This window comes from Apis florea, unplaced genomic scaffold (genome assembly GCF_048593485.1).
Source record: "Apis florea isolate Af1SG1 unplaced genomic scaffold, ASM4859348v1 contig_3587_pilon, whole genome shotgun sequence".
Taxonomy (NCBI): Eukaryota; Metazoa; Arthropoda; class Insecta; order Hymenoptera; family Apidae; genus Apis; species Apis florea.
The window spans coordinates 3,315,600-3,342,500 of NW_028256789.1; the positions used below are offsets into that span (position 1 = coordinate 3,315,600).

General features: G+C 48.1%; 1 protein-coding gene and 1 long non-coding RNA gene across 4 annotated transcripts in view; both read right to left on the reverse strand.

Annotated features, from left to right (window-relative positions):
• Window positions 1-7,319: 7,319 nt before the first annotated feature.
• Window positions 7,320-26,901, reverse strand: part of LOC100866718 (uncharacterized) — a 271,606-nt gene continuing 252,024 nt past the window's right edge. Inside the window, exon 6 of the long non-coding RNA XR_015294145.1 lies at window positions 7,320-7,533. This is a non-coding gene — a long non-coding RNA (uncharacterized LOC100866718). The remainder of the gene's footprint in view (window positions 7,534-26,901) is intronic.
• SoxN (SRY-box transcription factor soxNeuro) overlaps window positions 17,242-26,901 on the reverse strand; it is an 81,390-nt gene continuing 71,730 nt past the window's right edge. For 2 of the 3 annotated variants that reach the window (XM_086914250.1, XM_086914248.1), the window contains 2 exons: window positions 22,277-22,403; window positions 17,242-17,403 (listed from right to left, as the gene is read on the reverse strand). In XM_086914250.1, the coding sequence (XP_086770376.1) occupies window positions 22,352-22,403 (52 nt within the window). In that variant the 3' untranslated portion in view covers window positions 17,242-17,403; window positions 22,277-22,351. The remainder of the gene's footprint in view (window positions 17,404-22,276; window positions 22,404-26,901) is intronic. The other variant, XM_086914249.1, reaches the window with a different exon arrangement.

The following is a 26,901-nucleotide window of genomic DNA, read 5'->3' on the forward strand; positions in this document are numbered from 1 at the left end:
GGCCGTCCTCCTTTTTCCACTCTCCCCTTCATTCATTGTCATTCGTTCGTTTCCGTATTTTCCGTATTTACGCGAGGTGAAACATCGATAATTACGATCATGCTCGCCGGGCGGAAACGAGAAGATGGGCGAGGATGGGCGAAAGTTTGGCCGAAAGTTTTGGTTCAAGAAACAGAGGAGTCCGTTGGAGTCGAGCACGAGACATCCATTTCCAACCGATCCCCCGCCCTTTTTATCATGTTCCACATCCTCGCCCTCTTTCTTGCCAACGCTGCGAGGCGATCCACCTTAATTAATGAGTTTATTGGAAACTCTCGCGATGTTGGTCTTGGGCGAACGGCAGCCCGGAGGGCAGAGCGGCGGAGGGCAACCTCGACTCGAGACTATTCGCTCCGTCACTCCCCGCCATTTTAATTTCCCCAAGAAACTTTCTAATTACGAACTTTTCTGATTAATCACAGTAATTAATTAGTAACGTTCGCCCAAGAAGAGAGAAAATGCGAGCCCGGTGGATGTAGCAGCAAACTGAAACCTCCAGTTTCGTCGGGTAACGCGCCTCCACCCCCTCTTCTCTTCCCCCTCCCTGTCTTGGATCGTTTCGAACTCTTTCCCTCCACGCTTTTCCACGCCACTCCATTTTTCCAAGATCCCGCTTGCTTTTTTTTTCCGTACAATTTCTCGATCGTCCCCCCTTGGTCGATGGTGGCTCCCAACTTTCCCGAAACTTGGAAAGATTTAGAAACCCGTCCTATCCTCCCTCCTCCTTCCCCCCCCGGGAATTTTCCACGAAGTTTCTTTCTTCGTTCCAACGAATTAACGTACAAGTCGCAGCATCGATATCGATACCGGTATCGGCTCGGAACTTCTGATTAGGAAACGAAAACGGAAACTTATTTCGGTCAAAAAAAACTTTTCGGGGAAGAAAAGAAAAAAAAACTTGTGCGTATAACTCGCGCGCGAGTTTTATTCCCATGACTTTCCTCCCCGTGACTTTTTCATCGCTACGTCGGAAAAGGAAAGAAAGAAAGAGGAACGATAAGACGAAGCGAGGATGATTAATATCTAAGGGCATCGGGTTCTCATCAACGGTGTAATTAATTCGCGAAAATGGTGCTTGGGCCGTCTTATCTTTCAAACTTCTTCGCGACAGTTTCTTCAGTTGCTCAAAAGTTTCGTCGATTAACAGGTCTCAGCAGTTTTCGCTATCGTTTTCGCATCGAAGTTTCGATGCCAGTCACGTCTGCGTTGCTTGCGCGAAGGGGGAGGGAGGGAGAAAAAAAAGAGAGAAAAAGAACTTTGAGAAGCGTCGATCATTGATTACTTAGACTTTATAATTATCGTTGGGAAATTTCTTGGGAAAACACGAAGTTGCGAAGTTATCCCAACAAACGCGCTCTTTCGAAACGCGCTCTTTCGAAATTGAAACTTCCAAGCATAGCATTAATTGGACATTTTACTTGTGGTAAATCCTTTGGAATAACACGAGGTTGCATCGTAGATGGATAGATATTTCGTATCCTTTCCCCCTCTTCCCATTTTGTTTTCCTAATAAGATGTTTTGATTGGCTTACCTGCTGGGCTTCACACCTCGTGGCCGCCGCCACGGTTCTTGCCAAGTTCCAGCCAGCCAGGTAGCCGATGACTACGCAGGATCACCTGTACGTCGTGATCCTCCTCCTCGTGAACGAAAATAAAATTCCTCGGACGCCTCGAATTGCACGCCTAAACCATTCCTTTCCTATCTTCGCGCGGCAAAATTGCATTCGTCCGTATCTTGGAGTTATATCGATTCTTCGAAATTAATCGACGTTTTGTTCCTTCTTTTTCTTTCTTTTTTTTTTTTTTTTTTTTTCTAACGAATCTCTTGCATCTTCTCGGATCTCTCTCTCTTCTCGAAACCCGTTGAGCGGTTGAAATTCGACGTAGTCGAGTATCGCGATTAGGAACGATACGAAAGAGACGTTAAATAAGAAACGTGGAAGCATCAACATACGATCAGCCTGCGTGTAAATTGTAAAGGGGGATGGCCAGTAATTGCCCATCCCCCCCCCTCCCCTCTCCTTAGCCTCGTGATCGTGCATTAATTGCGCGATAATCTTATCGAGACACGGCCGCATCTTCCTGGACGCTGGTCAGGTGTCACGCTTACGAGGTATATACGAGGTTTCTCGAGCTCCCCTTGGAGGAGAAGGAACCGAACTTCGTGCATGCCATACCTATCATCCATTCTCCTCCCTCGAGACCCGCTCTTTCCTCACGCTTCTCGTCTCTCTGTTTCTCGACGTATACCTCGACGATCGTCGAGTCATCGTGTAATGACGTGCCGGCTGTCAGACCGAGGCAGCCACAATTCGAGCCACGAAACGATCGGTACGCGGCATACACGGATGGAAACGGATGATTGTAACGGAGATGGAAGGAATAGGAATATTCGAGGGGCGGGGAGGGGGGTAGGGGAGGGGAAGAAGAAGAAGAAGAAGAAGAAGAAGAAAAATAAATAAATAAAAAGATAGAACGGAAGAAATATTTAGAAAAGTTATTGCGAATTATTCGAAGTAACGATTTACTACTTTTAAATTTCATTCCCTTTGCTTCGAGAAGTATACATAAGAGATAAATATTCGTCCAATTAGCGGTTTTCTCTTCGTGCGATTTTCACACCGCGCTTTCGTAACATACAAATACAGATTCGTATACAGATGATGGAGAATATGCTTATGTTATGATAACACAGATGAAAAGAAAACAAAAAAAAAAAAAAAAAATAAAACGATTATCCATCGCTTGAATCGTATAGGATCGAGCGAATCGATTCGACGAAAAGTCAAAGAGTTGGTAGACAGTGTCTCGTGGTGGACTAATTCTCGGTTCACGCGATAACGTGGCATAATTAACCGTGGCCGGGAAGAAGGATGAAAACGGACGAAACGGAGGGGATCTAATTTCGTCGAGGATTCTGACACCCAGACGGACGTGAACGTGAGGCGAGCCGATATATAGTCGATGTCCATAATGGCGATGACGCGCGGACAATGGTGCGTGGACATAAATACCACGATCAGATCTCTGGACACGCCTTCGATTAAATTAGGAACGGTCCGAGTGGCAAAAAACGATTCAAGTGTTTAGACTCCGCTCGAGAGCGGATCGTTCTCGGTTTAAGCACGCTTAAGCACGCTGTTACTGTCGGGAGTCTATCGTTCCAAATCATCGTCGATCATTTTCCAACCGAGTATTCCACTTACTGCTCGCCTCCAGATCGATTGATGCTGATCGATTCTCGCTGCAGAGAATATTTCGCCCTGTCTCGTTGCGTGTCATCCACGATGGATTCGATCCTTCTTTTCTTTCTTTCTTTCTTCTTTTTTTTTTTTTTTTTTTTTTACGATCCATAAGATTTAGAAGGAGAAATTATGAATTATTAATTATCGAAATGCTGCTGCAAATGCTGCAAAAAGAGGAAGGAGCGAAGCAACAGAGGATACCCCTCCCTCTGAGAAGGCAGAGTGAAATAATCAGACGCGTTTCTGGGCGAAACAAGCTAGAAAACGAATCGGGTGCACGGCTCGGGTGCGTCGCGAGGCAAAGAACCCGAAGTCGAGGAGTCGAGGATAATTCGTGTGATCAAAGCGACCGACTCGTTGGCATCGTCTCACCTTTAATAAAGCTATCTGCCATCTCTAATATCTCTTCTCTTGGGTCGAGTCCTCTCCCTCCAAATAGAGATGGAGACGAGTAGAGGAAGAAGGAGGAGGAGAGGAATACCAAGTGGATGTAGTGGATGGTAAAGAACGGATGGATGGAAGAAGAGGAGGAGGAGAAAGAAGAAGAAGGAGAAGAAGGAGGAGGACGTGGATGTCGAAGGCTACGAGGAACACCTTTCCACAACGAAGCCTTGTTCACCAGGAGAAAAGACACGTCAGCCAGTGTACGCACCTCGTCTCTTCGGGGCCATCGATACGACGACGTGGATCCCTTCCATTCGTTCTCATCTCTCTCTCTCTCTCTCTCTCCTTTCCTTTTATCCTTCGAGTTACCTTACCTTATTATAGTTTCGCAGCCGATGGTTATCGGCGACTGCCGTCAATTAAGCAATTATCGACACCTTCGACTCGGTGCCAAGCAAAGATCCAAGATCATCGCGTTCGCTGGCTCGAATATCGATCATCCATCGATCGATCATGGAACGTTGCAACACGCATCCTTGCATCGGGATGCAACAATTCCACGATGTACACGATACCTTGGACGATGTATAGGGCGAGCTAGATAGGCAGACACGTAGAGTAAGCTATTCTTCTTCTCTCGATAACGCTAGGCTCGATAACCGGCAATTAAGCAATTAACCCAATGCTTCGTAGAAACTCCCTCCCTTGGAAAATCCGTAGGAAAAGTTCCTTTCCTAGCCGGATACTCGGCCATGAGCGCAAAGATACGGAAACGTTTCTATGGGGTTAATTGACCGTGGCGGAGGAGCATCGTGGCGATGCGAGCCATTAGCGAACTTATCGAAGTCCACCGGGCCGGTCCATCAACAAACTCGTTAAGTTGATTAACCTCCGATGCACCCCTTCTTGCCCGTTTAATAAATGGCAGATGTGTAGATAAAACCGTGAAATATGAACAGTTATTAATTTCACGGTTAACGATTGTCGGCCCGTGAAACGGATTGCACACACATACGCACACACGCACGCACGAAATAATAATCCTTTTTCTCGATCTAATCTCGAATTGTTTTCGTATCAACTCGATAAAAATAATTCGACATCTCTGCGAATATACGGATATAGATCGTAATTAGTGAAAAAAATTGAACGTACAACGAAAATCGAGCGTTACCTGATCCAAGGAAATTGGCGGATATTTTTCAAACAAAGTGTATACCAAATACACTCGTTGATCTCGGATTCGGATATCGGGAATGGAACAATTTTATTAATAAAACGTGGAAACGAAGAAGACGAAAGGAAGAGGTGGGCGGCAAATAAACGATTCTCTCGGTTAATTGGCGCGACAGGTTTTTCCTTAAATCAAAAACTGTCACCGATGCCGGGGATATATACCGGCGTATACGTGTATATCAGATATCGATCTGCCGTTTATTTACGAGGCCAACCGGATCGTGTCAACGTAACAGCTTCCAGGATACCGGTGTTCCGATCACGTTCCGCGTGTCCCCTTGTTGTGTTGTCCTTACAGGACGCGTTTACGCCGCCCGTACACGCGTATACGCGTGTAGCAATTTACTGGCAGCCGAAGAGGAGGCGTCGGGCTACATAAATCAGAAAGACAACGCGTCAGCTTATTAACCACCGACGATTTATTTCCGCTTGTTGGTACACGGACTTTCCACGCACCCATCTGCTCCCTTCCCTGCCCGAACCGTTGCGATAAAATTGAAAAATTCTTCTTCTCCAAACTCGAGAGAGGCATCGTTTCTATTCCAATTGTTTTTTTCGAATCGAATCTTTTTCCTTTTTCACGAATAAAAAAAAGAAGAAGGAAAAAGGATGGAGAATCATTTGTTTCGCGAGTTACGACAAATACTTGGAATATAAAATATTAAAAAGAATTTCCCTTATTATCGAAACTTCTCGTTTCCCAAGTTTTTCCCCTTATCCGCTGGAAAACGACGAAACGGATGCGCGTGCATGTATAAACGAATTCCAGACATAAATTTACCGACTTCCGCTCTCCATTCACCGGCGAAGAACGCACGAGACATCATCGGTCTATATTCGACGACACTTCCGCCAATTCTTGAAAATTCCCTCTCGACGTGTATGATAATGCTATCAATGTCAGGTGAAAAATAACGTTTGCTCCTCGTGTTCGAGTTTTATGCCTCTATTTTTACGTCCAATTTAAAATCTGTACCGTTGTCCTCTGCCGTTTTTCTCTCCATAAAAAAAAAAAAGAAGAAGAAGAAAGAAATAACAATAATAATACGATATTAATAAAAGAGGGAAGAGAAATGGAAGGACGAAGGGAGAAAGGGAAGGCAGAATCGGAAGAGGGACGTATCAGGCGTATCAGGAATGCGAGGAAATATGGCGAAGGGTTAATCGTGGCGGGGGGGGGAGGGTGGGATCCCCTGCAATTAATCGAGGGAGGAGCACGTCGGATTTTAAGGACTCCTCCTGGTGCGTGAAGACCCACCGCGGGTTCCGTCTTCCGTTATTTATGTTGCTGGATCCAAGGAGCTCGGGGGGTCCAGGAATGTCCACCGAAACGCGATTCGGTCCGTTGACTATTAATTATGCCTGACCCGCGCACGCTTGAGACAGTTCCGACTCGGGCTAGACTCGCGCCCAGGACAACTTACCTCCGGAACGTTTTTCCAAAAGCCGTCCCTGTCCCTTCCTTCCAAAGGAGCGTGTGTTCGAAAGGAATCGTTAAGCTCGGATATATCGAAAGGATCTCGCGAAGGGGGAGGAATAAATCAAGACCGCATGCCATTTTCGCCAATACTTTATTCACCCGACCATCTCAATCTGCGCAAAATCGCGATTTTTGCCCGCGTCTCTGTTTCACGTAGCAGCGTCACGCTGCGCGGGAGACGCAGGCGTATATTCCGGTGGCATACGCGCACGCTTGGAATAATTAACGAGAAGAAAACGCTAGAAGAAGGCAGCAGGTAGGACAGAAATAAACTGTCGGCTTCCCTCTACCCTTTCCTAAACTTTCCTTTTATTATTTTAACCTCCAAGCCCAAGATCTCTATCTCTTCCATCGAGTAATTTTCTTCTTTTCGATAAATTTCCCTTTTTCCCCCCCCCTTTTTTTTCTTTTCTTTTCTTCTCTATTCCAAGTATCGTTCGTTGGTTCAGAATCGGTTTAGTTTACGAGATATCGTTATTATTCGTAGGGAATAAAATCGGTGAGACGAGGAAAACGGTGGAGGGGGAAGACAATGCGAGGGGAAACGCGGACGAGCGACAAAACAGCGTGGTAACATCGCGATTTATCCTCGCACACGGTTGATTTATAACGATGCGTACAGTCACTATGCCACGATGTCTCGGTGCCCCCCTCTCATTTGTACGACGTGCTTTCTCTCGTTTGCGCTCGCGGAATTCACCGAAAAGAAGGGGAAAAAGAGGGGGAAAAAGAAGAGGGAAAAAAAAAAAATACGAGTGGAAGAGAAAGAGGAACGGGCAAGTCGTGAGTGGCGCATGAATTATTCAACCGGCAGCTCTCATTTGCCGCGTCGTTGATAATGATAATCGTGAATCCTCCCCTCCCCCCCTCCCCTTCCGTAATGATAACTGTTCGTCGATCTCGTTCGTTGGACGGATGTCACGATAATAGCGGGATTAATCACAGATCGACGGTCGAACATCGTTGATTCGTTGATTCGTGAGAGAGGGGGAGAGAGATCAACATCGGTCGTCTGGCCATCTTTATGACGATCGTTACTTATATCGATGGATTATCCGTAACTCCTAATTTTCCGGATAGGAACAGGAATCCCAGAAAGAGGAAACGTTTGGACGCCGATCCTCGTATCTCTTCCACACGCATCGATACCTGAAACAGATAATCATCCCGTGATCCGTGACAATTTTCCAATACGACTTTCGTACGTGGATCGTGATCTAAAATCTAAAATCTAAAAAAAAAAAAAAAAAAAAAAAAGAAAAAGAAAAAAAAAAGAAGCGAGAAAATAATCGACGAACGGGGAACGAATTCCGCTGGAAATTGAAAGAGTTCTCGTTCTCGTCTCGGCGTCAACGTGCGGAATAAAATGGAGAAAAAGAGATGTGGTTACGAATCGAAGCGGAAGAAAGGGGGTCCAGGTATAGATGGGAGGAGGAGGGATGGGATCCTGTGCACCGCAGCCACGTTGCACGAAGCGGCACGTCGCTGTAGGTAAAACGTACCTACGGCATCCTGCCCCCTCCCCCCTCCTTCCTTTTTCCTGCCGCCCCTCCCGTGGATCTGACCCACCGACGGTGGCAGTGGCGGCGTGCATAACACAGGGTGGACGTTTAACATATGACCGGCTACCAGTGTTATTAATGCGCCGGTAGCGTCGTGCTCGGTTTCTTCCGAGCCCACGTACGGTGCCTACGATCCCGTGGCCGGGTTGGGGCCACCCGCGGGTCCTCCTCGATCGCGGTCCACTCGGCTCGGCCCAAGCAAGAGCTACCCGGCCGAGTGGGGTAGCCGAGGAAACGGCGCGCACCGTAGACGTAACACGACACCGCGGGTACCGCGTCGTCCTCCACTCATCCCTCCACGAGTTATGTCTTCCTGCTGGCCGCCGGGTCTAATTAATATGTGTTTAGCCGAAGACAATGTGTATATGAATACATATATATATATATATATACATGTAAATCACATATACGCTTACTCGACTGCTAATCGAACGTTCTAAAAAAAAAAAAGAAAAAAAAGAAAAAGAGCCTTCCTTGTTTCAAATTCGTACGATCGAATCGGTTCGAAAAGAGAGAAAAAAAAAAAACGAGAACAATCAAGGGAAGAATCCTCGGAGGGGAGGGGACGGAAAAATGGAAGGAAAGGGGAGGGGAAGAAAAAGCGTTGCGTTGGTTGGAAGGGAATACGCGATCGTGTATAGGCAAATATCTCTCGCTCGGCCGGGACATTAGGAGTTCTCCCGCGTCCGGAGGATTATAAATCCTTAATACAGATCGGCACGCGATGCCCGGCTCGTTAGGGTGATGCATGGCCGACTCTGGTGTCCCGGGGTGTACGGTAGCCGATACCAACACACACTCCTGAGAGGCTCGTTCCTGCGGGAACGGCTACACCCTCGCACACCGCCAACCACCACCAGGTAATAATGAGAGATGAGAGATACGGGCCGATATTAATTGTGCGCATCGAGTGTGGCGGTGCTGCTTCTGCTCCTCTGCCTCCTCCGCTCCCGGACCCGAGGAGAGAGGAGAACCGACCGCTACCGGCTTACACCGATCCTTCGATGCGATACGTGGCGATATACGATACAGGTCCGTGGACCCGATCTTCTGCCTCCTTCCTTTCGCGAAAAGCCCCGGCCAACGGGCTCCCGAGCTCTCCTCTCCTCTTCCTTCTCGTCGACGCACGAATTTTATCGCTTTTACCGATTTATATTTTCGTGATTCCTTCTTTTCGCGTTTCTTTCCTCCGATCGTCGTGTTTCGGCCAAGTTTTCGGTTTCGGTTCGGCTTAAGAGCCGAAAAAAATGAAAAACGATTGCGCGTTCCGATTCGTCGTTGTTCGTCGATCGATCAATGGATTCCTACTCTTCCTAGTCTATAAATAGCGCACTCCTCCGTTTCCCCGTAAAATCGTATCCGGGAACGTTCCGAGAAAATATCTATCGACGCGGGGACCTGCTATCTCGAGGATACGATCTCGAAACGAATTACGAATGCGATACCCGCGCTGTCCCCCCCTCCAGCCTGTTTGCTCTTGTTGGTCCTTCGCAGCTGGAATTAATCCGAATAATCGCCGCCCGTTAGCGGCCCGAATGAGATCGCGTCTTTTTTAAATCGACGCGCGTATCCTTGCCCTCCTCCCTCCACGTGGAGGGGAGGGCTGGATTTATGCACGGCGTAAAGCGTAATAAGTTCCCTCGGAATTAAAAGTTCCACGCCTCGATACCAGTTTGCCTCGATAACGATCGGGGAATCGTGTCGCTACACGTTTCCTTCCTTCCTTCCTTTCTTCCTTCCTTCCTTCTTTTTATTCCTCGTCACCGCGTTAATACATCTATCGAAGCGAATTGGACACGAAAGTTCAAGGATCAACGATTAAGGAACGATTCATTCAATATTCGGACTTTGATCCGATCGTTCGATCGCTCTGTCTAATCTTTCGACGAGGCTTGCAAAAGCTCCTCCCCATTGATCTGATCTCGAACACGTTGGATCGAAATCTTCGACTTTTCGATCCACTTCCAGAATTCTTCGAGTCGCGTCGTGAAACGAAAATAGTTTTTTTCGTCTTCTTCTCACGGCCACGCCGATTTTAAGCAACTTGATTGCTTGGCAAGAGCGTTTCGAGGCGGGGAGGGGTGAATTTCGGGCGCGTTTGTAGCAAAATCCCTCTCGAAACCCATCCGTTCGAAACCAGCCTGTCTCTTTTCCCGGCCGAGACGATTCTCTAATCCCGCGATGGGCGAAAAAGGAAGCACGCGGGAACAAGAAAATAGGGTATAGGGTTCCGTACAAAGTGATTGCAGGTGTATGCGCGCGTTCTCGGACGGTCCGTTGCTCGTCTCAATCCGGATTACGGTAACACCTGGCCATCCGCAATTTTATCATCCTTCGTCCCGGAAGGATTCCAATTTTCTTCTCCCGTTACGCCACCCTTCAGCCTCTCTTATCCACCGCCCACTTCTTCTGCTCTATCCCCCCCTTTTTTTTTCTTTCTTTTTCCTTCTTCTTCTTTTTTCTTTTTTTTTTTTTTTTTCCTCCCTCTCTTTTTTCTTTCTCTTCCACGACGTCTCTCCCGGAGAGACTCAATCTGTGTCTCATCGTGGATTATTGGGATTTCCTCGGTGGAGGAAGGAAGGGAGGAGGAAGTTGGCTAGCTGGCTGGCTGGCTGCTTGCCTCGATTCCCGTGTCTGCGCCAAGGGAATCGGTTAGGAGAAAGAGAGAGAGAGAGAGAGAGAGAGAGAGAGAGACTGGTTGACCAGCGCGAGACTTTAATTCTTTTCCTCCACCGAGTGAAACGTTCGACGAGGACCGTCCGTTCGTTCGTTCGAAATAAGGAGGACTCCGCTGATCGGTGATTTCGTCGAATTGTCCCGGCTGACAATTTACTCTCCTGCTCTCCGATAAGTGGCACCGGGATCCTCGATTTTTAAGTCTTCGTCCCTCTCCCTCCCTCGGCCGACACGGAAGCACGGAATTGCAGGATTTTTAATTTCGTCTTGTTCTTCGGGTGGTCCGGCTCGGGATCCGGTGGTAATCGCGAGGATTTCTTGGAAATGGTGAATCCGCTGCTCCTCGTTTCCCATTCCACGTTTAAATAATACACGTTCGCACGAGGGGATTGATTCCAATTATAAGCCGGAATGTTATATGTTCCCCTCTCTTCTCGCTTCGAGCGAACGAACGAATTCCGCCTCGCGGATGGATTTTATCGAGAAATCTGCCCTTACGAAGAAGATCTTGGGTCGCGATACAAGTAATCCCGAACACGGTTCCTCCCGTTCAACTCGGCTCGTCATAAACCGACGAAATGATCCTCTTACGGGGGAGGAGGCGGAGTCGGGAAAAAGATTGGCACGTCACGAAGGAGATGGCGAAGCGAAGGGAAAGCCCCGACGATTCGACGGGGACCGCGAAAATAATGATTCTGCGGCCGCGAGATAATTAGCGTAAGGAGCTTACAACCTTCCTCGGGAAGGGAAAGTACGACGGGAGGAAGAAGAAAATGCGCGGTTACATCAAAAGAAAAAATCTTCTTCATCCCCCTCTTCCTAGCCCCAACGTTTTTTACCGGACCCCCAACTCTTTTTCCACGACGCGACGAATCGGACGCGAACGCGCAACGAAATCGATCCTCGATGATTAATTTTCAATCGCGGTTTAATTAAAAACGCTACCCAGGCTGGCGATCGAGGAGGGCGAACCCGGCCCCGGGACGATGGGGTGAAAGGGCGATCTCTGGCGAAAAGAGAAAAGAAGAGAGGGGACGAAAGGAAGTGTAAGAAAGGAGGAAGGGAGAGAAATGGAGATCGTGTCCCCCACGGCCTTCGAACAGAGGGTTACGTCCCCCCTTCCCCCTGTTTTCGCCCATCTTCCTCTTCTTTCTTTCCTGGTAGACCAGGATTGCGTCCAAGATGGAGGGGTCGAGAAGCCATGGAACGAGGGAGGCACGATTGCCGGGAACACCAGTGATTAGATGGCCCTCTTTCCACATGATTCTCCGGATTGGACACCCCCGCCCATGCCGCAGAGGGACGTAAAAAAATGCAATCGGCTCTTACCGTAATGAAAAAGAACCGGGTAATTCGAATGAACGATGACGCTCTCCTCCTCCATCGTATGTGTCCGCGTATGTGTACGCTCGTCTCTTGTGCTGCCCTCTTTGTGCGCTCGCAAGGGTGTGCCCCCCCCTCCCCCTTGTGCCGCGATTGCTCGCGATCGCTCGTCTCTGATCGTCGAGCGGGCGATCGATCCCGCGTGGATGGATCTTTTTTCGACAACGGGGGATTACGGGGGACAATTCCCATCACAATAGCGATGATAGCGATGATGGTTAATCGGGTATTGCTCGGGGATTGGGGGAGGGTGGAGGGGGAAGATATTGTCGCGTCGTCTATTAAAATGAAGACACGAGTAGTTTCTAGAGAGAGAGAGAGAGAGAGAGAGAGAGAGAAAGGCTTCCGAGAGAGAGGCGGCGAGAAACAAGATCCTATTGCCAGGGAGGGCAAAAAGCCCGTGATTCCCGTGATTCATGACACTTTTTACGCTGGCTGGCCGGAATAATTCACCCTAATGCTCCTGCTAACTGCCCGCGGCCGTGGCGGTGGCCGATTGTTTATTGCCAAAAAGCATCTCTTTAATATATATATATCATCGCCTCTCCGCTCCTCCGTGTTCCGGACGATCGTGTTCCAACGTTCACGAATAAAAAAGTGGCAAGGACGGCGCGAGGAGGCGAGGAGGTGGCGCGAAAACGAAACGAATGGATCGAGATTTTTTTTTTCCCCCTTTTTTCTTTTTTCCTTTTTTCTTCTTTTCCCCGTAACGGAACGGATCTCGAACGAGCCCCCCTCAGACTTTTCGATCGGCGTAAATCCGGGTGTATATGTGTGCGCGCGCGCGCGTGTGTGTGTATAAAACGCGAACAAAGGCGGGGTCGAGTCATCTTGCGGTCTCGTCGAAATTGTCGAAGACGTGGGGGGGGGGGGAGGGAGGGTGGTTTAATCGCGTCACTCCGTGGATCCGCGACGTCGAGGGTTGCTACTCTTTGTGCGCGAAAGGTGAACTCGTTACGGAGGGGGGAGGGGTGAATGGGAGAACGATTCGAGATTAATGAATGTCGATCATATTTCGACCAGGTTCGCGGTCTGTAGAACGCGTTTGATGGAGAGAAGGGTACAGTTTTTTTTCCCCCTTTCGGTGTCGGTGCGACAGACCGTCGAGTATCAACAGTGATTGCAAAACGACCACGCGGACCAGGAGTGCCGTTAGACACGTGCATTAATAACACTCGACATTCAGTATTCTTCCAACGCGCAGACTGGTTTCTCTATTTCTCTGTCCTCCGCCGGCCTCCGCGAACTTCTCTGCCAGCCACCAAACTGGATTTTCAATACTTGATTTTACGCGACAAAACCGAATATTTCGTTATATAAATATACGTATATATATATATAAAAGTATAGATAGAGGAGATCGTTAATCCTGGATATATTTATTTACCACGATTTATGCGCGTGTTCCTTTTATCGGATACTTTTCAAGCCTTTGAAGAAGAGTAGGCGTGGAGGAGGTTTCTTCTTCGTAAGGAGAAAAATTTCATTGCTCAGGGAAGAAGAGACGGCATGGATACGCAAGGGGAGGGCAAACGTTGGGGGAAGAGGGGAAAGGGCGAGGCAAAGGCAAAGTGAAAGTTGCGGTAAAATTGACGTACGCGTGATAGAGGTGTATTAATTAGTGACGGAGGAGAAAATAGCGAGCTAGCGATAGGCCTCGGGGTTGAAATCGTTAGCGAGGGGGTTTGCCTCGCGATTCCGTGAGTTGACTCACCATGTCAATTCTAATTGCGTTTGACAGTAATTTGGCAAGGGAGGGAGGATTTGATTGACAGTCAGTTGAACGCTCCAAGCCGTTCTTTTTGCGCTTTCTCTATTCATTTCCCGCGTTCTTCGTCCACGCCAACGATACTTTGTACGAAGCAACGTGTATTCGAGCAACGTGTATACCTTGTGTATTCCCGATAACTTTCAACCTTGATCCAAGATCGATCGATATCTCGAACGTTTCGAACGTTTTTGAATAATTTTGACATCTATGTCTCGTTGACGAGGAAAACGATAGGTAAAAATAAACGATATGTATTCGTTCGCTTTAGTATCGGGGATGGTGAACAATTTTTTAACGTCTTAATCTAAATTAAATTTAATCAAAATTGGACGATAGATGGAATTGTTTTCGAATGATCGAAATACTTACTTGGCAGGATCGCAGCATCGTCTCGATTCTTCTAGACGAAGCGAAGAGAGAGAGAGAGAGAGAGAGAGAGAGAGAAAGGAAGATGGAATGTTATTGGCGGGCGAAGATAGAAAGTGATTTCGACACAAAATCGCGCGTGTAATGCCACCCGATCGATTCATTTCATTAGACACGCAGCGAGGACGTGACGCGTGATCGGGTCCGACCCTTTTTACGATCTCACAATTCTTCGATCATTTCGACGCCGTGGTGAAGAGGAAAGCGTGACGAGGATGATGGCTGGTCCACGATGTTCCGGCCGCACACGCGTTAATTAAAGTTCGCGCAACGATGATACACGCGATGCATTTCTCGTCTCGTCCTTTTTTCTTTCTCTCTCTCTCTCTTTCTTTTTTTTTATTATTATTATTCAACCTACGAGTCGCGTGTCTCGGGAAGAATGCCTGTTAAATTATCGATAGTATCCCCTAATTAACGCGAGATGCACAACAATTGTATCGAGTTTCGATGTATCGATGATTACATACACGCGTAGCTTAGATTCTTTTCCCTACGTAAACGACGACGACGACGACGACGACGACGACGACTTACCACCCTCGCCAATTAACATTGGAAAAAGTTGGACAAGTTAAACGCCAGCTTACGAATGCTACGAGTTCTTTTCTTTTTCTCTCTCTCTCTCTCACTTTTTTTTCTCACATTCGATACTTGGAATCGCGAAACGAAACGAAACGAAACGAAACGAAACGAGAAAGAACAAAAGGAAGAAGAAAGGAAAAAATATCAACAGACAGCGCGTGGATGGACAACGACGACAGGAATTTATACGTGTCCGAGCGACGGTGGACACCGACTAGGCAGCACCGACTTTGACAGCCAGAAAATAACTTTGACAAAAATATCGTAACGGCACGGGCAAAATATAATACGCGAGTTTCTCTCTTTGTTTCGGGACAATGGGTGAAATATAAGTATCAATGGAAATATTAATATCGAGGGGAGAATGGGAGATATCTCGGCTTAAATTTGTACGCGCTCGTACAAATCATTGCTGCGTCGGCTTTACTCCATGCCAAAATCGGCCGGATCGATTTTAATTCGAAATTAATTAAACCGCGAATCGATAAACCGTTCATTCAATCGATAATTATGCAAGTAAATACTTGGGGATGTTGTCGTAAAAAAAAAAAAAATATGTAGCATAATCAGTGTGTCGAAGAATCAATGGATAAATACGATGGATCTTCCTCTTTCCGGTCGATTTTTCGATAATTAATAATTACCCCTTATCGTTTCGAAGAGATAGAAGGAACGAATCATAGCGATACACGACAGAGACGAAGGATAAATATTTGAGGGGAGAAACGTTACGCCCCATAGAAGAATGGGAGAAAGCAGGGAAAAGATGAGAGAAGAAAGGTTGGAGGAGACGAGAAAGAAGTAAGGGTGTAAGGGTGAAAGGTGTGAGAGAAGGAAAGGGAGATGGATGAAGCGAAACGGAGCCGGAGGTGGGTTTATCTCGCTCATCCTCATTAAAACCCTTCGCGGCCCACCCCTTTCTTCCTGCCTGCAGCTCTCTTGTTCCTCTTCCTCCTCGCCTTCTCTTCTCTTCTCTTCTCTTCTTCACTCCACTCTTCTCTCTTCCTTCAATTCGAATCGCAGCCGACCCCTCTTCCTCCCACCAACACGGACGACCACGACGATAGATAGACGACGACTCGGTTGTCCCAGTGTGTTGGTAACACGAAGACAAACACCGACGTTGAAAACTGCTCGACGGCGCGGCTGCGCTTTCTCGTCTATCACCGTGCGTGTGTATACGTGTGTGTGTGTGTGTGTGTGTCTACGCGCGCGCGGTATACCCGGTAGGCATCCCCGGCTCGTTGTAGCACGCTCTATTAATTAAAAAAATGGGGACTCCGAGGAATGCTGGTCAGCGACAGGGGGTGAGAGCGCATCGACGCCTCCGTAATTGGAGAGGGATGGAGAGGGAAGAATGAAGATTTCGTTGCTCTAACTACGCTCCTAATGATTCTTTAATCATTCCTTAATGTCGCTGGAAAAAATCTCTTGTCTCTCTTTCTCTCCGTTTCGCTACGTCGTTTCTTTCTCCCTCTCTCTCTCTCTCTCTTTCTCTCTTTATCGTTACGCACATTCTCTCTACATTCACTCTCACACTTCGCCAACTTCGACTTACGCACGCTTCGTATTCATTCTTTCTTAATCTTTCTTGATCCGTTGCATCCTTTTTTGTTTTTTTTTTTTTTGATATTTCTTTTTCCTACGCGATTCAGAATCAGAAGAGAAATCGAGTCTCCGAAGTCTCTAAAACTATCCCCTTCGATTCTGACGAATTCTGTTCTCGACTCGACGATTTGGAAACCTCGGATAAATTAAAAAAAAGGGGGGGGGGAGAGAAAAAACTCGCTAATTTCGGCTATCTTCGGCTAGATTTTTCCCTCGAACCTACCAACCAGGAAAGAAATCTGTTGGAGCTCTCTCTCTTTCGAGTGCTCATCTTGTTCGGGTATCTTCGATATAACGAAGGGTGGTGGCTAAAACAAAGGGCCGGTCGCGGGTTGGTCGATAGTCCACGGCCGCCAATCAGGCGAGACCTCGCCGGCAACCCTCGTCCTTGCAACTTGCCATCCGCCGAGGGTGGGTTACACCGCGGGGAGAGAGAGAGAGAGAGAGAGTTTGCTCATCCCTGTAGGAGAGGAACTCGGAGAACGAGGATGGCCAGGGTGTCTCGTCGCCAGGGTTACGACTCCTCGGTTCGCGAAGACGGCTTCCTCTCCGCTCCTTCCGCGCCTCTTCGTGCTACGCCTATGATGGCTCCGTCTGTGTACATCTTTCCTCCTGTTTGTCTTGCGAGGGAAACGCCTCGTGAAACGGTGAACTGTCGAGGAATGGCGAGGAAAGAGGGAGAGGAGGAAGGAGGAGGACGATTCTCCTCGTTTCGAATAATCGAACTATCCTCTTTGTTCTCCCCCGTTATCCTCTTTTAAATCAAACGATTGATTCGTGGCCGGAGCGAATAAAGAAGCGAGAGAGAGAGAAAACCAAGTTCGGGAAATAAGTGGCCACCTCCTGTCTCAACGTATCTCGTTTATTCAACACTTACTTTTTATCATACATCCTTACGCGTAAGATCTACATAAAAACTTATTAAAACGAGCTTAATCATATGTTCATAACTGGTTCTGGGCTGGGGCAGCTTCGCGTGACGATTCGGTGCACGGTGTTCCCGGTGTTCTAAAACAGAAGAAAGAAGCAGCATTGTTATTCTCAGTCTTTCTGTGTCGTTCAAATTCGATTTTCGCTTATCGAATTATTATATCGTGTGAAAATAACTTAAAAGTTGGATAGATTTCTGATTTGATTATCGCATAAAAAATAAGATTTCGCGCGACCACGACGAAAAGAGCCACGACGAAAAGGAGGATGGGGGAGGAGGGAAGGGAAGGAAGGTCGAGGAACACGGGGGATTTCACTTTTGTGACGCGAACAAACGAGAGGCAATCGCTGTGATCGGTGATCAAGCCTTCGGTGCTTCCATCGTCGAAGTGGCGATATTAATTTATTCCCCGCGAAATGTCTCCCGTTCCGTTGGGATTCGAGCGGAAGTGAGAGAGAGAGAGAGAGAGAAAAAGAAAACGTCCTCGCGATTCCGCGGATCAACGATCATCGATTGTTCCGAGGCGTCAGGGTAGAACGATCTCAGAACCATTATTAACCTCGCGCTCGCCTCCCGCGGGACGCCTCTTCCTCTGTCGTGTGCCATTTCCGCGCAGCCAGCACGCGTACACCGTAATTAATAATTGCGAGTAATTACCCTTATCTCGTTCCCCGATCGTATCCTAGCAATTTCAGGGTATTGATTTCGCGCTTTCGTTTCCCTCGGACAGAGTTCAATATCAGGATATCGATTTCTTTTCTCGATAATTACTCGGACGCCAATTATTATATTTCCATCCTCTCTATCTTCCGGCGGATAAAATATACGAAATATCCCTCCCTCGTTCTCGATCGAGTTTTCGTAAAAAAAAAAAAGTTTTCGAGAAAGAAGAAAACGGCCGGGTTTCGGGTTTGCAATGAAACGGGCAAAGCGAAATCAATCGGTCACACGGGAGGAGGGGGAGGAAGACGAGCAGCGAGGTAGCGAATAAAGGAACGAGAAGAGAATAAGAAGGAGAAGAAGATTACGTAGAATAAGACGCGCGCATCATCTCCAAAGGGCCGTGACAAATGAATTTTTATTAAGCCCCGTCCCACCGCGGCTTATCAGCCGATCCGATTGGCACAATACCGCCACGAATGAACCCGCAATATCGAGGAGTCTCTCTCTTCTTCTCTCCCTCCCAACCTCGCCCACCCTCTGTAATTATTTTTACGAGGGTGAGAAGCGGCTGCTCTGCCGCTGACAGCCTCGCGGCGGAGAACTAGCTGACGGAGACACGACGAGGACGAAGGCCAGAACCAATGAACCGTTCCATCAAACAGAGACACGAACCGGGTGAAACGCAGGTAGTTGTAGATAGAGACGGGCCCCACCCCTTTCTACGCTTTTTACGCTCCGCTCCTTCGAAGGCGGGGGTGGAAAAGGCGACGGAGACAATAAGAGGAGAGGATTCGTGTCATTGGCAGTGTGTCTCTGGTGGCCGGGAACTGACAGCCCACGGGACACGTGGCTCGAACACCTGTCCAGAGGAAAACGTGCGCGCCACTGTTTGTGCGGATCCGTTTAAAGTTCTTCGAACCAGATCTCGTTCACCTCGTTCGACCATCACAGCGTTCCTTCCATTCGAATTCCGTCCGTTGAATCGACGGATGGATATACGTCGCGATGGAACGTAGATTTCGAGATTTCGAAATCGCGCAACACTCGGGAATAATCCGTCGAAGAATTGGAAGACAATTGGAGTGCGAACTCGATCACTACAGTTCTGGATCAGTTTTGGAGGGGAAGAAGAAGGTTGGAAGAAGGTTCTTGGGTTTGGATTTTATATACTCGCGAGCAAGTATGTCTATTTCTCGTTCTCTTCATAGGCTACTCGCACGCACGAGAATTCGGCCGGGTTATTTCGATCCTAACAGGATGATTCGGGCGGGAGGGGAAGGAGAGAGGAGAGAGGATGAGAGAGAGGGGGGGAGGGAGGGAAGGGAAGGGAGGGCGAAGGATGACTCGGCGAGAAACGAGCGTTCGGCCATCGAGCGAGATGCGCCCGCTCTCTGGTTCAATTTCTGGCGTCAATTAAAAAGTGACGCGGACCGAGGAAAATCAGTAATTAACGAACCAGCCACCTTCGCCTGCTCCTCCGCCCTTCCCAGCCTTCTTCTTCTTCCTCCACGATTTTGCTACCACCGACGAATCCTATCTATACCCGATTCTAATTTCTTCTCTAAACCTGATTAAAAATCGGTTGAAATTTTCGTATAAAAATAACGATCCAAGGTGAGATCTCCATTCTTTTATCCCATTCTTTCCTAATCCATCCATAAAGATCCATCCATTCTTTTCCCCGTGGGGGGAAAACGTCTTCGTTCAAAATCGTTCGAATCCATTCGTTTCTACCCGATCTTCGACGAAATCTTAGAAAAGAAGCGTATGGATCGAGTTTAAACTCGGCCAATCTCGAAACACGAGCCATCGAATCAATAGGCCTTCTATCCGCACCGCAAACAAAATAACTCGTAGGATCGAGAAATCGAGGATCGTAATCTCGTTCCCGGGCCAGGTATCGGGAGGAGCGGAGGGGGAGGGGGAGGGTATCGTTAATGACGCCTCATCCTGTGACAGGGAAACGGTCAGGGCCGGGAGGATTTGGCATCGTGGATAAAAGGGAGAGAAGAGTTCCAGCTCAAGTTCGTTACACGCCGTGACTCGGCAGAGGCTCGGATCCTCTCGGAAGGTGTGCCTTCACAACCTTCTCCCTCCCCACCTTCGACACGTTTTTACCTCGGCGTCGGGTCGCTCGTCATTAGCACCGGGCCCCCCCCCCCCCGGTAATTGCCAAATTCACGGGCCCGCCGAGGGCCGCGTTTAATCGGCCGATTATGGACGCGCCTAGCCCTGGGCGAAACTCGAAACTAGGGGAGTACGCGATCGTTTCTTTCGATAAATCGCCTGCCTGTCATCGTCGAGATCGCGACCTCGACGATCGTTGGCTGGATTCAGATCGCGGAATGATCGCATCGCATCGAACGATCGTGGTGGTGAACGTCGAGCATCGAGGCGAGAAGAACCTTGGAGAAAAATTGGGGAAATGTGCGTCGATTTGGAGATTATCTCGCGTGGGAAAAGGAATGAAGAATCTGGTCGAGGCGAGAAGCGGAAAAAGCGGAGGAACGATTTATCACGGGACAATTTGGAAGACGGTTTAATATCCTTGGCAAAGAGAAGGAGGAGGAGGAGGAGGAGGAGGTTGTATCGCAATTAACCACGTCGACGGGAAAGGAATCGGTCCGGGATGATTGTTGGAAGGGGAGAGAGCGTGGAGAAATGGAGGCGGTGAGTACGCAAATAGAGAGGTGTACGCGAGGAGAACGCGCGAAATCGTTGCGGATCGCCGTGTATCCCGTGGCTTTTTGCCGGCGGCCGAGGGAAGAAGAAGAAGCCGGGCTCTGCGGCTAATTACCTGAAATAACCCATTAGTCGTGTATACACGAGAAATTATGGAGCAAAGAGCGAGACAAAGGGATAGATGTTTCATCTCTGACGAGTCAATCTTTGCCTTTGCGGCGGCCTTCGGCTTCTTCTCCTGGACCTTGTTGTTGTTTCCATGAATCAGCGGAAATTCGCGACCGAGGAAAATCGGCGTCGCGACCCCCCAATCCTTCCTTCGATCGAATCGTCACGCGCGCGCAAATCGATTACGGGCGATCGATCGTCGAGCATATCGTCGAGATGAAGATGTCTCGACGCGATTTCTCCAATTCGTTCGAGGTCAATAACGAATATGAACGAACGAGGACGAGGACAATTTTTAAATAATCGACGGATGTTGGAAACGAGGGGTTGGAAATTACTGGACGGTGTGTCGACAGTTTCGAAGGATCGGCGAAACTTATCCGATCCGATCCCCCGAAGGGGATGAAACGGAAAAGAGAGAGGCAATCATCGGCGATTTCATAGCTGTCGTTGTGCATTGGAAGCTTGTGAGGCTGGTTTCAAGGTTTCCTGCTGTATCAAACGGAGAATGACGAGGCGCATTCTCGTCTCTCACCCTTCCTCCTCGAGGCTTTCCCTTTCGAAAAAATTTCTGGCTACGACACCTTGCGCTACGAGCCGAGCACACCTCTTCGACCGCTCTGCCTAACGATTTAATTTTTAATTAAAAGGCTTCGACGCCTCGCGTTGAAAAAGAAGAAGAAGAAGAAGAAGAAGACGAAAAAAAAAAAGAAAACTATTTCGACCGAACCTGATACGTATAATTTTTTTTCTCTTCTCTGTATCATTTCCTCGAGACGAGAGACTAAGAAAGAAGCGTCGTTGAAACGAAACGATTATCATTATTATTATTATTATTATTATTACATTTATCGCCGATCAAAGCATTGCGCGGAAACGTTGCGCGAATTTTGGATCGATCGATCCGAGGGAACGTCCCGAGCCTAAGCCAAGCGAAACGAGCTCGTTCCATCAAGCCGAAACTCGGGCAAAACACTGGATCGGCGATTTTAATCGGCGACTCGAGTAATCGGTCACGGCGTGAGAGAGTTTCGGCGAGAGTTCGACTCGATTGCACGAAGATATGTCACGGTGATCCCGATCGCGAGGCGCTTCGCCTTGCCTTGCCTTGCCTTGCCTCGAATCAATTAAGTTTCCGTGTAATTGCTTTCTCGATCGTACGCGAACCAACCGTTATAAAAAAAAAAAAAAAAAAAAAAAAAACAATTATACGTTTACAATTACACGTATCGCGAACTGTCTCTCGTATCGCGTTGTATTGTACGCGATATTTTTATTATTTCGTCGAAGACGAAAACAAAATCATCGATCATTTTAATGAAATCGAGATCGCAGGAAAAAAAAATTGGACATTTCGAGGGTAATTAATATCGTGGAACGTATAAATTCGTGGCTTCGTCCGATCTCGCGCGATCATGGATGGAAAAGAAAACTCACCGCCAGGCGCGAAACAATCAAGGAGCCTGATCCTTCGGTGCTGAAGAGGTTCGAGTTGGCCGTGCCGAAGGACGCTCACGTGGGCCAGGATTCTTGTACGCGTACGTTGCTCGTCGCGTTCCAATCCCTGAAACACACACCACGAACACGTCTGAGCGATCAGTCGAATCCTTGCGGATAATCATCGTGATCGAGAGACACGTCGTCATTTCATTGATGATGAAAATTGATAGCGATGATGATATCACGAACGCCCATTAAGGGGGGCATTAAAATTAACGTTAAAAGCCTTTAATAACTTTCGTTGTTGGTAATTACGTTTACACGCGCGCGAGAGAGGGAGAATGATAAATGTGGCGAGAAGTATGGCGGATTCGGGTTCAAGGACAATCGTTTGGATCAAAGGAAAGTTCGACGCTTGAAAATTTCTTCTTCGCGTACGGGGATCGTAGCGAGCACGCGTTCGAGGCCCCTTGTTATAGATCTTCGTCGAGGTGTGAAAATGACGGATGGCCGTAACGAGACGAGAGAGAGAGAGAGAGAGAGAGGGAGGGAGAGGGAGGGAGAGAGCGAAGGCAGAAACTCCTTTTCTCCTCGCCTCCTTTCATTTACTCCCCCCTCCCCCCCGGCTCACGAACGTCACGCGAGAAGAAGTAATGAGCCGGCTTCGTTACTTAACGCCACGCAAGTCGTTTCACGCCCACGCGAGAAACAAGTTCGAGGGGGCCAGATTGATTCGAGAATGACAGTTACGTCCTCGAAGCGTCGTCCCCTCTTTATTACCTCGAAATCATTCCCTCTATTTACGTCGCGAATATTTGAATCGCACGCTCCGATACACTCGCGAAAGAAAGAAATTCGATTGACGTTAATAATAATAATAATAACAATAATAATAAATTTGGCCGGAGGAGGAGGAGGAGGAGGAGGAGGAGGAGGGAGATCATTCTGTTGATGCGGTTCGAAAAAACATATCTCTCGTCAACGATATTTTTTTCTTCTCGAGAAGAAATTATCGCGTTTAATTCTTCTCTTAACGAGCATTGTTTCGAGTTTTGTTTCCTCGCTTCGATCGAGGAACGTTTGATCGAGGATCGACCGTTCTCCCTTCTCGAATTTCAGCGTTTCGATTCTCGACTCCGGAGAGAGATGACGCGTCGACGTGACAGCGAGTAACGATCTCGCTTCGTCAACATCTCTCTCCACGCCCGCGAAGAGAACATCGAGATGGATTCGCGATTGCCAAAGAAGACGTTCAACGTTAATTTCTAATTTAAAATATTGTTTCTACTCGAGATCCATCGATTGTAACAAGTATACAACGATTCGATAAAACGGAAATAGAAAATTCCGTTTAACGAGGCGTCTTCGAGGGAATTTTCGAAAAACGTATCGATCCTCGAAGAAGCGACGGGACGAAAAAGAAAGTAGAACAGGGAGGAGAAAGAGAGAGAGGGAGGCAGAAGGGAGTAAATAAACGCGAGAGACGAGACGGCGGAGCAGAGAGTCTGAGGAGACGGGAGAGAAAAGGAGAGCAGAAGAGAGGAGGATGCGCCTTTATCAGCCAGCCCAAAGACCAACCAGACTGGGGCCAGGCTAACCAACCAGAGGCATCCTTCAGCCACGGATGTGCTCAGCTGGTACGGAGCGGCGCGCACCGTAGACGCCGACGCTGTCGACGCCGACGGCTAATGAGCAGAACCTCAATGATACCCGACAAATGAAAAATCAGCTTCCCCTAATTACGGGATCCTTGGCAACGCTGCATCTTGATGACGTCTACCGCACAATTTTCGGCTTAACCCGCGATCTTATTCGTTTTTCCTCGTCTTTGATTCGCGACTGCGTTAATTAGAGCCGGCCGAAAATCACGCTCGCGCCGCCTTCTCCACGCGATTTTTCCGATTCGCTTCGCGCGTTGCTACCCGTTTTCCTTCCCCGAAAATCTCGCGATCGTTCGTCCTTCGATCCTTCAACGATCGATTTTCTTTTTTTTTTTTTTTTTCTTTTAATCGATCGAATTTTATCTTTCAGAAAGATTGAAAGATCGTGGAATTTACAAAAGCGAAGAAGAAGAAGAGAGAGAGAGAGAGAAAAACATCTCGACGAACGAATGATCGCGTAAGATCGATTAAAATATCGTTCGAAATCTAATCGGAGGGGAGGGGAGAAATGGATTCGTTTTTTCGGAGATAGGACTTTTTTTTTTTTTGGTGGACAACCGACTGGGCCATGAATCCCATTAGCTTTCGATTTATACGGCGACACGGGATTGCGTCCAGTTGGGTGGGACTGACCGATGTAAAAAACGCGGGGGTGTCTACCCTCCTCCGGCGACCACAACAGCTCGGTCCATTGTTCGAAAAAAATTAACTCTGGACTTTTATTTACTACCCTGCCTGCCGGTGGCCGGCGTTCGAGCTCGCGTTTCTGACCCTGACGAGACGACGCGACCGATCGATCGATCGCGAAATTTACATCTCCCCCTACGTACGAACGAGAGAAAAAAAAAAGCACCCCGGTTTACCCGCCGAATAAGAATACCACCGTCGATCCTTTTTTGAAAATTTCATACTTCCGTTGCGAACATCCACCACGATACGATCGATACGAGAAAGAACGAAAGAGAAAAAGGTTTAAAGAAGAAAGCGTTTCGAAAAGTGTTTCTCCCGAAAAAAAGAGAGTAAAAATTTGCTCTCTCTCTCGATTAATTTCGTTTTCCTGGGAAACGAGGAGAGCTTTCCACGTTTCCCAGGCTCGCACCACGCTCTGGCTTTTCCACCCAACGTGCGATGGAAAAGAGAGAGGGAGAAAGGAAGGTCCGCGGAACGATGGTCCGCGCCGCTAGTTTTTATGAATTCCGGTGCGACGGGACTTCCGGCTAGCGACCTCATCTCCAAACCGCCCATCCTACGCCCAGTCACGTTTTTACTCCGTTTTTCCTTCGTTGCCAGACCCAGTCCCAGTCGATTCTCTCGATCGGCCGTCACATCGTCCAGCCCACGTTAATAACTGGCCACGTTACCGCGTTTTTACCGCCATCGATCCATCATTTCTCCTCTATTTTCTGCTAATCCCCAAGTACTTTTTACCGCGCCTTCGATCGTCTCTCCTTATAACCTGCCCCCTCCATCTCCTCTCCTGTTTCTCCTTCCACTCTCCCCTCTCTCTCTCTCAAATTTTATTTTATTACCCTCCAATTTGTCGCGTCGAGGTATTACCCTCCTCGCCCTCGTAAAATCTAAAATCCACGCGAACGTGAGCCAGATATTTCAACGGTGTACACGTTTATCGTTTATACGCGCTTCCTTCCTTTTCTTCTATTCGCGTATTCCTTCCTCTACTTATTTCTATATAATCCTTTTTATTTTCTCTCGACGTTTGTTCCCGTCGCGAGAACGAAAGCGAAGTGAAATCGAACGAGCTGGTGGAATCTTTCTCTCTCTTTCTCTCTCTCTCTCTCTCTCCATACTTTTTGCGTGGACAAAATGTCCAGGAGAAAGGGGACGTGGATGATAATTGTATAATTTGCGAAATTGGCGGACCGCGTCTCGGGCGCAGATTCGGTTTCGTTGGAACGGTCATTACGGCGCGATTCGCGAGCAATTAAAGGGAAGTGGCCGGGGCAAACATCGATCAGGGAGAAGAAGAGTGGAGCAGGGAGGGGGGGAGGGGAATCGGTGTACACATGGAGCCCTTGGCCACCGCGAATAGAAGGCAAACACACCACCGACGCTCAAATATTTGCAGGAGCAAATGTGCAAACGGGTCCCGCGTATTGTTTCACGCCGCTACTATGTGTAAATTTAATCTTCCGAAGAACCTCGAAAATAAGTGTACCGTCGTCGTGCTCGGGTGCGCACGTGCTCTCCCTCCACGGAGGGGAGGGGGAGGGAGGGGGGGCGGGCGTGGTTTCCGACCGCGTTCCAAAATGATTTACAGCCTCTCTTTGCTCCTGCCTAGATTTTCTAACTTTGTACGCGTTAATACGCATCGTTGTCGTATATATATATTTCCAGTAGCGATAAACTGGTTAAACATCGCTATTTCCGATCGAGGATACGTTCTCGAAACGGGTTAAGCAAATTTAAACACCGCCTTTCTCTCCACTTTCCAAAGCTGACCGGAAAATCGGAGAGGAATCGATAAGAACTGGTTTCGAGCGGATCACGGACGATGGATCACAAGCGCCGAGAACCGGGTGTTAACCGGGGCTAAAGTATCGGTCAAACACAACGGGCACAAAGAATGACACTGCGGTGTTAACTGGCCCGTGGTTTTTTTCCTCGAGCCGAGATCGAGGATACCCTTTCGATGACCTCAAATCAGAAGAGAAGGAGAAGGAGAAAGAAGAAGAAGAAGAAGAAGAAGAAGAAGAAGAAGAAGAAGAAGAAGAAGAAGATAACCCGAGTGTCCAGGTGTCTCGTGATCGGCCGACAAAGGATCGTTTCGAAGACTGGCGCAACTGGCATCGAAACTGCGGCCAAAGACGTGTCGGCACAGTCATCCTACCCACGAAGAGGCGAGAGAGACGAGGGGGGAGGGAAACTTTGGTCCTTTTCGAGTCGGGTCACTAAGAGGAGGAGGAGGAGGAGGAGGAGGAGGAGGGAGACGATGAAGATGTC